Below are 10000 nucleotides of genomic sequence, written 5' to 3' on the forward strand. Positions count from 1 at the left end.
ATTAAGACCATTTGAGGGTCACCTACATGACGCGCCAGCAGAGGCCCTTTGGCTCACACGTTCACACCTTGAATTCGTTTGTAATATCCTGTCCCATTTTGAGGTCTTTTAGTTTTTTAAGCTTTGGTAATAAATTCAGTTTAAAGATAACAAACACGCTCTTGAGTAAAGGTGCACGTGATCACCTTGTGTCAACTGAATGAACTATGGGAAAGAATGTTAATCGTTCGTCGTTTTCAGAGTAAAACGACGAACTTTTTGCCAAGAAACTTCCGTCTTTGGTTTTTTAATTTTGTTGTAATATTAAACTGAATATTTACATTTCATCTGTCGGGTCAGGAATTCGAAGCCTTCTTTGTCGGATTCCTGAGAAACGTATCTATTGTGACTTCAGGGTGAACTATTCACACAATCGCGTGGTTGAGCGGTCATATAATTGAAAATCTGAACATCTATGAGATACAAAAACAGACTTGCGAATTGTCCCAAATCACAATGCTGACAAGCACAAAAGCAGAAGAAATGGTTAATAAATATGAAGTTTGTCACTATCTGAATGTTTTTGTGTTAGAGTAAAAGGATATATTGTTACGCAAATGATGTAATTTCATGACACTCAAAGTTCGCAAAAGCGTGAGTTTCATGTAATCAATCTTCGCACTAGTAAGTCGTAGCAATTGCTGGTTTTCACTCACGTGATCAACAGCCATGTTTTTCAACGAAAACAAAAGGAAGCGTTTGCATAATAATAGAGTTAAATTCCCGGAGGATTTGGTCGGGGCACCAACATGGCCGCCTTTTCTTTGTTTTGGGCACCAACATGGCGGTCGTGACGTCATGTGAAAACCGAGAATAAATTGGATTAACCAGGAAGTTAAAGAAATGTTGTTGCCTTCCCTCATAAACTTCATTTTGCGCTACAATGACAAAATCATTTGTCAGAGAAATAAAATTCCTGTCTCCTCGCGTATCACATTTTAACGCACGTATGCAAATTTGTTAACTCATTTTCACCGCGTCCTGACTCCCGCGAAATTTTTCTTCTTTCAGATGTCAACAAAAATATTATTTCTTGTCAAGCGTTCCATATTTTTTGTTCAAATAATCGCTAAAAATAAAGATTTTTTTAACGACCTGTCCGTAGATATTTTTTCATAATTTAATATTCTCTGTCAAAATTTGCACAACAATCAAAACACAAAAATAGCAACCCACGCAACAAATTTAGTCGCATTTACCTCTTCGTCGAATTCTCATGCTTAACACAGGAATTTTTAGTTATTGTGAAAATCTTTCTCTATTCGTTAGCAATTACCCTTTCAAATTTCAGAGAAATCGACCGGTCTGCGAATATTTTATGAGTTTTTTTCAATGGGATGTGGATGTTATGCATAATCGGGCAAGTTCAGGCGATCAAGTTGCGCGTGTGACCCGTGATACATATTGTTTCACAAATTGTTCCCGAATCGTCAAGTATCACCACAGAAGACAAGAACATCATTCTAAAAGCTTATTCTACGCAAAAAGTAGGTTCTGGAGGTAATTTTGAGGGTGGAAATCAAGTTTACAGCAGACGATAAATACAAACTCTCGTATATTTAATTAAGTTAACACAACAGAAAGGCGCTAACCTCATTTTGACTCGAAAATGCTTTACTATTGCTATAAAAACTATCCAGTTAAACTCGCATATTACAAAACATGATGAATTCATAAAGGCCACCTTTTCCAGCGAAATACGTTTTGAAAGAAACAACTATTTGCTAATAGAGGCAATCTTTCTTTCAAGAAATTCTTGGCTGTCATATTTCCAATTATTTTTTGCCTGAGGACTGTGCAGAGAACAGAGATCAATGATCCACTTAAGGTGTTCGATTCCTTTCCTGTCTTTGTTGAACCCATAAGTTACCAGAGAATTTTCCATTTGGTTTAAGTGATCTACATAACAGCACACTTGGTAAAATATCAGAAATACAGCTCACTTTGATTTCTGCTCGACTGGCGATAGTTGTTGTCGAAGTTCATTACTCCTCGCTTTTAAGATTCCAGACATTTATTTTTCACCGCCTGCCTTATTTATCCAATTGAAGTTCCATTCTTGAGGTCCATAAGGGTATATTTTGTTTAAAGATGCACTAAAACGCCATGCGCGTTAAAATGATGACTTTCGACGCCATTGCAGGTTTAATAATTGAATGTTCTCCTGTGTGCACCAGGGGAATCTACGCATTACCCCAGCCCCCCTCAAACCTAACAAAATAAGCACAGAAGACTCTATGCTCAAAGACACCACTTAGCAGGGGAGTGACAGGCAAGAATTTTCCTGACACGGGAAAAAAATAAATAAATATAAATAAAGATAAAAAACCACGAAATGAAACCCAGATTCCGACTGGGTTTGGCAACCAAGTAATAAAACTATTACGAAACTTGTTCGTCTTAAAAACTGGCTTAAACTTCCGCATATTTCTTAGGTTAAGGGTACATGTGTTGCGGGCTGGAAGAAGTTCATGGAGCTTATTCTGTTCCCTCTGTAAAACTTTCTTAAATAGTTTGTCAACCAGTTCCTGGCGGCGGTCAGAAAGTTTAGTTAAGTTAAGCCCGATTCAACCAAGGCCTCGTTATATGAAGAGAGAAAAAGAAAGAGAAAAATGATGCCCGCTTTTGAACTCCTTCAAGCTCGTTGGAGAGGTACACGGGGAGACCGTCATGAAAGACAGGACATGCGTACTCTGTGATCGGACGAATACAAGTGCGGAAAATTAAGCTGAGATAAGTCGTACAAGCGCTTTTTAGCCTTCTTAATAATGAAGTCAATTTGACAATTCCATTTCAAATCAATGGAGATGTTAAGGCCTAGTATTTTGACACTAGTAACTAAATCAATAGGCATGCCATTACGACAACTGGATCGGAAGAAGTAGGGTTCTTAGGGTTAAAGTTTGCATTTCGTCTCATTTAGTTGGAACTTATCCACGGTCGCGCGGCTTGCTAGGGTATCAAGTTTCAAGTTCGAGTTTATTAACTTCTTATTTTACTATTACAATGGTAAAGGCTACACTATCCCGCAAATAGCATATGCTAATCTAGGCGGGTAGTGTTTTTTATCTAAATATGTACAACCGACTGACAAGTTGATTAGCTGTTCATACATCGGCAAAAGTATGTTTACGCCGCGTTTTCCGGTCGGCGTCTTGTTCTAAAAATGATTCATTGTGCTAGGATGTTTTTTTTTTGCTAAAGTTCTGCTCGTTGTCAGATAGTTGAGCTGTGTGAGAAGAAAGGTTGAAGACGAGCGACATCAGTTAAATAAAAGTTGAAGTTTGCGAAGAACGGCCTGTTGAGTCTTGGCATTCGCGAAAGTATGTCTTTTCAATTAAGCCGTCTGTTTTCGCAAAATGCCAGATAGATTTTACTTTTTTTTGATGCAAAAAATTTTTTCGAGGGACAAGCAAAGAGGGTTATGATATTTTTGATACTGGGTAATTAACGATCATAGTCAATTCAGGGCAAATTACGAAATAACCATAATCGTTAATTCGAGGTACCGGTAGAGTACGGTTGTTATGTTGGCACGAAACCTGATTTTCGTGCTCAGCCTTTGGCGGCTAAGAAGGCCGGGCGGCTCTGGGAACGAGAATGCTTCAGTATGCCTTCTTCATGTTGCGAGATGAGTCCAAAATACTCCCTAATAACATTGTTGCTCTTTCTACTCCAACACCCTTTTGCACAGCTTTCGTCAGAATCATGTTCATGGTCGTTGACACGTCACTTTTACGACAGCCTGCTTTTGCATGGTAAGTTCTGGTACATAATGGACCTTCACGGTTTCTGACGCCATCTTGGTTGGCGGGAAACGTGTCTTAAATTTATAATACACTGAATGTATGGGATTTTGGCCGAATTCAAACCTCTTAATTTTTTTTTAAATATGTTTAGTCATTTTATTAGTATCATTCACCCAACGGAAAATTAGATCATTGCACAAAACTAGAAATCTCCTCTTGTCGCTTCAAATTTCGCGGGAGTTTGCATATTTTTCAGTTTACAAAGGTTTGTACGAAATGTACAAATTTCGTTTACGGTCGTTTTAGCTTCATTCTGATCGTCATACTTCACGAAAATAATCAGAATTATTTGATTGCACTCACGTGATAAGACGGTCATGTTGAAGTAGCTCACGTTTTCGCTATTTTTCTTTCCACCAATAGGGAGCTTTAGCAACGACAACGGCGACGGTAACGAGAACGTTACAAATTTGCATATTTAGTGGACAAAAACAATAGCTTTGCAAGCTCTGCACGTGCGTTTTTCATTTTTGCCGTCGTCAGCAAAGCAACAACGTGAAATAACCAAGTTTGAGGTGTTATGGAGAACGTCAGCACTTGGAGATAAATTTTCTCCCCTAAATTAAGCGCCACTCTTAACGGTTTCATTCCTGAGGGACTGCTACACCTTTGTCATATTAAAAAGCTTGGAATAGTCGCAAAGTGATCGCAATAACGTGAATTTATGTTTTTACATGACATTCTCGTTGCTGTTCCTGTCGTCGTTGCAAGCTCCCTAATAGGCTGATGTAGCAACAGAACGTGAACGTCAGTGGCGACGGCGTGCAGAAAAAACACCAATGAGAATTCAGAATGGAATAGACTCCACTCTTTTCTTCTCTATTCTAAATTCTCATCAGTAGTTTTGCTGCGCGCGACGTCGCCATTGACATTCCCGTTCTGTTGCTAAATCAGCCTATTATGGCCTCCCTGACATCGGGTGCAATCAAAGAATAAAGTGCTTTTTGAGAGATGTATCTTGCTATACACAATCGTCAGACCTTAAAAGGATTTGTTGGAAAAATTCCATACATTCTCTGTAATTTAAGCCATGTTTACCCCCAACCAATATGGCGTCAGAAACCATTAAAAGGTCTATTTATTATTATTATTATTATTATTTCTTATTTATTTACTTCTTTATTATATGGTTACACTGAATAAAATTACATGCAGGTGTAGAGCCCAAGCCAGGGGCTTAAATGGCCTAAGGTCAACAATATATTATGAACTAGTTTGTACAATAATGAGTAATGTAAACAAAACAAATTACAACTGAAAATGAAAAAAATTAGGCATCGTGATAGTAGCACATTATGTAATGAGACAAACAAGTTACAGTACAAGACAGAAAACATAACACTAAGCAAAAAAAAAATGTGCCACTGCGACACAATTTTTCGAATTCATTGTTTTTGCATTTTCTGAATCTTCAAGTGGTACTTACTCACCTGTCCAAGCCCAGCGAGCGTTTTTTTAATGGTTTTTCGCAAGATTTTTTTCATCTGCCGTTTTTTAATCAACTGGAACCAATTTCGAGTAATGGTGGATGCAAAATTTCACTTTTCGAGCAGTAAAATTTTAAAAAAGGATGTCCTTTTAATTTTTTTCTTTCTGGACGAAAGGACATTGTACATGACGGTAAGTTGTTCTGTAAAAAAAAAGAAAAAGAGCGAAAAAATGAAAAATGTGAAATTTCGTTGCAGTGGCACTTTAAAAGGTGTTTTTTAAGACTCTAAGCAACTTTTGTTTCGGTTTAACTATAAACATGTACAGTTACTATCATTAGGTTGTGTGTGGTGGCTCTGTGTGGCCCTGAATTCTGTACATGTACTTGCTCCGTTTGATTAACTTCCTGACTTGAAAGCCATATCTAGGGTGCCTGAGGTTATTTTTTTCACTGCTCACCTTGTTGCACCTGGAGCAGCTAGAGCAACCTCAAGCAAAGCGTGTAAAGTGAGTACTGCTTAGTTTTCATAGTTTTATGGCTTGTATTATCCACTACTTAGGATAGTACCCTTGGCATCCAGTGCTCAAAGCTGATATCATTGGAAATCCACTCTTTTTTTATAAGAACGTGTAATTTTGGAGGCTCTGTTAAGGTGTTTTTAAATTTACATCAGACTTTGTTTCACTTGATGACTTTGATGGTGTTGTACTTATTTTGGAACGATTATAAATAGGAACTGTTCATTATTACAAACTGAGATGCATATCATGTAATCAGGGTTCTCCATAGTTTTCAGTGCAACAGGTATGGCACCTTTTCAAACCGGTAAAGCAATTGGTTAATGTTGGACGTTCTGCAAAGGATAAGCGACTTCTGAGCGTTTGTAGGTGGTAATAAGTGCTCTTACAAGCGGTAAATTTTACCGGTTACCGCCTGATAAGGAGAACCCTGACAGTAATAAGAAAACTGTTGTTACCGGTATGTTATACCGGTTAATAGGTTAATTTACATTATTTACCTTTATTTTGTTTTAATTTAAAATACAAATGAGAAAAATAAAAAGGTCTTAATTCTTTTTAATTCTTAAAATTTTGGTTTATCTCAGCCTCAATGTTCTTATTAAAAAGAAAAACTGTAAGTTTAACTGAATGGTACTATCATAGTCATTATGAATATTGTGTTGATAAAACACCCTTTTAAGGAAGAAAAGGGCAAAGGTTTAATAAGATTGAGGTATTAAATATCTCAATAATTTTATTCCCTGGGTGAGAGACAAAATGTTTTGAGAATCTTTTGTCTCTCACTCTTATTATATATCTAAAACTAAAGAGTTTTCAGCTATTTTCTTAACTTGAATCTGATAGCCTGTTAGAAATAATAGGCCATTTTTGCAATATCAAATATTCAGCTTGATAGTGAGGCAGTGAGGGCAAAAACAATAGAAACACATTGGAATGAATGTGAAGAATATTTACATATCATCCACTTCCCTTTGTCTTTGTCCTCACTGCCTCAATATCAAGCCGAATTTTAATGTATCGAAAGAGGCCTATAGGGGAAATCTCATCCTTGTGTCATTTACTGAAGCACTTCCTTCATTATCCTTATTTCTGTCCCACTATTTGCATATCAATATCATTTTGAGGGCATAGGGACAGTGTTGCTTACCAGACCAATCCAATGTTACACATTTCTTTTGTTGTCCTTTTGTGTGTATTGTGTTTTATTATCATTCAGTATTTTTGTCATCAAGTTGTGATCACCTAGCAATATTCATAATCATCAGTCTAACGCATGTTCCCTGATTTTGTTTCTCTCTTTTTACAGGGTTTAAAGGTGGTGATATCTCTGAAGTGATTGTTTTGTCAAGAAATCCAATTGTTAAACTCTTTAGGAATTGTATTAGTAAACAGCAACGGTTTAATTTGATGCAGTTGGCCAAAAAACGACTTACAGAAGATACTGCAAGTGGCTTTTCATCTTCTCTTTATTTACAAAACAAAAGGGATGCCAATTTGTCTGTTTTGAGAGAAATTGCTATCCTGGCTGGAGACCTTTCTGGGTTACCATGGAAATTTGCAGAGCCAGTTTCTTTGACAAAATACTCGTCACATCAGAAGTATGAGCTGCATTATGATTCAGGTTTTTCAATGATTGGCAAGAAAATGAAACGAGATGCAACTTTCTTGGTGTATTTAAATTCAGTTTCACATGGTGGTGAGACTATCTTTCCTTGTTCTGTAAAAAACTCTGTTGTTGATTTTCCTTGCATGCCAAATGATAAACCATTACTTAAGGATATTTGCCATCAAGAAGATGTTTTGAGAGTTTCTCCCGAAGCAAGATCATGTCTTGTCTTTTTTAATCATTTCACTGAAGAGCAAGGAGGAGAATTAAATCCCCGATCCATCCATGGCTCATGCCCAGTTATTAATGAGGAAAAATGGATTGTTCAGATTTGGTTGCACAGAGAACCTTGGGGGTCTGGTGTCACTGATTTCTGGTAGTCACATGTTTATTAAATGAAAGCTTATATTGGCCGTGTTTTCGCGATAGCCGTTGTCTCGCTTAACATTCCTGAAAGTGGTTTGTTTGCAGACTTCGTCAAGCGACTTAAAAATACGCGTTTTCACGGGAGATTAAATGAGGAGAGAGTTCGCGCCAATACAATAATAAAAATAGCACGCCTGTTGTATTTCCGGTTTGAATAACGTACCGCAAGCGACGCCTCATTGGCCGAAAGTATTTGCCAACCCGCTTGAGCTACCTAGTTTGGTGGCTTAAATTTAAAGAGAATTTTATTGAAATTTGACTCGCTTAACTTTAAGCGACTTGGGAAAGGAACTGTTTTCACGGAATTTTCGGTTGTCACTTCACTAAGCGACCTGAGAAACTGCTCGTGGAAACACGGCCATTGTCAACAAAGTACAACAAATTGTACTGTTCTGTGGAAAATAAAATTTTATTTTTAAGATCTGACGTTTTAAATCCTGCATCATCACATTTTCTATCTTGAAGTCTCTCCTTGCAAGAGCCCCACTCCCGTTAAATTGTGAGAATGACAGACCATCTGCAGTGTTAGCGATCTTTTCAAAACTTTCATACTTGTGGAATACAATGGAGATGTTAGCTCCTTGACACACTGAGTAAAGGTGCCAAAACCTACAGGTTTCCATAGTATTTAACGCTGGTTAGTGCTAACCATGCTTCGAGCAACCCGGATCAGAATGTAACTAGGAACAGTTTAAATTCCCATGCTATTCATCTGGAAGTGGACCCACAAAAGGGCAGAGAAAACAGGGTGGGAATTGAACCTACAATCTCCAGATTAGATACCCTGCAAGTGAAGTTCAAAGGTCCGAGGGATTGCTACTCGAGTGGGAGGCAATGAGCGAGGGACTGAAAAAAAATACCCGGTGGCACGAACCCGGAGCCTCAGTTCCATGCGGAAAGTCAGTTCGGATTTCTAATCAAACCAGTTTTGGCCCGCCAGGCTGAATATCATCGAACACACATTCCTGCAATTTGTGATTACATTACGTGGACGCTCTTTTCATAATTTTAAAGCAATCTAAACGATACTGAATTGATTTTAGGTTTTTTGAAGTTTTATTTATTTGAGGAGGATTTGTTTTCCGAAGAGCAAAACTTCATTGTGGAACGTGTTTTAAAGCAAGATTTCAAGAAGCAGAGAGAACATTGCGTAAAGTATGGGCGGCCATCACTGACAAAAATTCAAGAGCAGACAGAAATGGTTTAGTGATCGTTTGCGAAACGAAATAAGTGGTTTTGAAATGACATTGTTAAAATACAGATGGTTAAGGGTCGTTAAGTGTTCTTTTGTGGAACGGTTTCATCAAAATTTAAATGGTTTAGATTATCATGTTTGCTCTTGGTAGTGAAGGGGGTAGTTTCTAAAGAAACTGTGGTGCTGCGTCGGTGGAGAAGTACTACACACAAAAATTTGATTTTATCAACGGAGTTGATAATGTAATTGGGCCACCGCACAGAGATTCTAAAAGCTCATGTTTCGAGCGCCCCGCCCTTCGTCAGAGCGAATCGAGGAATTGTGGGTTACGTGTAGTTTTTATAGTAGAGTAGGAGCTACGCTATTGGTGGTAACATGACAACGTGAAAAATAGGAATGCATTAGTTGAATGAAAAGCGTTCGTTAATACCGTGAGGATTAAGGGTGCCATGCAATTTGGAAGATGAATTTTTGTTCCAGATTCTTGCGGCTTTCCGTCGAACCTAGTTATAGGGAAAGGCCGCAGATAGCCACGTGTTTTTTGGAGTGGTTAGGGAGATTAAAATTACGAGCGACTGGCTTAGATGCATTGTTGTCACTCTTCTCAATATCGCGAAGGTATTCGCGGAATCGGTCGACGAGTCGTCTACCTGTCTCGCCAATGTATAATTTATTGCATAACGTACAGGTTATGCAATAAATGACATCTGGGAAGGTACATGTGAAACGATCGGTGATCTTAACAGATCGCTTAGGTCCTGATATCTTGCTAGTGTTAAGAATGAAAAGACAAGTTTTGCATTGTGAGAGCGCACATTTGAAAGTGCCGGGTTGCTCGTTAGTCTTGAGCGCACTTCTAACTAAAAAGTTGCCTACGTTTTTGTCCCGTTTGAATGAAATAAGTGGAAGTTGCGAAAAGATTCTACCAGTCTCGGGATCATTTTGGAGTAATTTAAAATTATTAAGAATGATACT

General features: G+C 37.9%; 1 protein-coding gene across 1 annotated transcript; it reads left to right on the forward strand.

Moving 5' to 3' along the window:
- Positions 1-3643: 3643 nt before the first annotated feature.
- Positions 3644-8247, forward strand: LOC138051812 (uncharacterized). The gene is made up of 2 exons (XM_068898082.1): positions 3644-3797; positions 7105-8247. Exons 1-2 carry the CDS (start codon positions 3650-3652, stop codon positions 7782-7784), a joined length of 828 nt encoding a protein of 275 aa, XP_068754183.1. The 5' UTR covers positions 3644-3649; the 3' UTR covers positions 7785-8247.
- Positions 8248-10000: the final 1753 nt, after the last annotated feature.

The sequence above is a fragment of the Montipora capricornis genome, chromosome 1 (assembly GCF_036669925.1).
Source record: "Montipora capricornis isolate CH-2021 chromosome 1, ASM3666992v2, whole genome shotgun sequence".
Classification (NCBI taxonomy): domain Eukaryota; kingdom Metazoa; phylum Cnidaria; class Anthozoa; order Scleractinia; family Acroporidae; genus Montipora; species Montipora capricornis.

Excerpts from the sequence above, each read along its gene's own strand:
- LOC138051812 (XM_068898082.1), top strand. The coding sequence starts at position 3,650 with ATGCCTTCTTCATGTTGCGAGATGAGTCCAAAATACTCCCTAATAACA. Across the intron at positions 3,798-7,104 it reads CGACAGCCTGCTTTTGCATG|GGTTTAAAGGTGGTGATATC; the intron begins GTAAGTTCTGGT and ends CTCTTTTTACAG.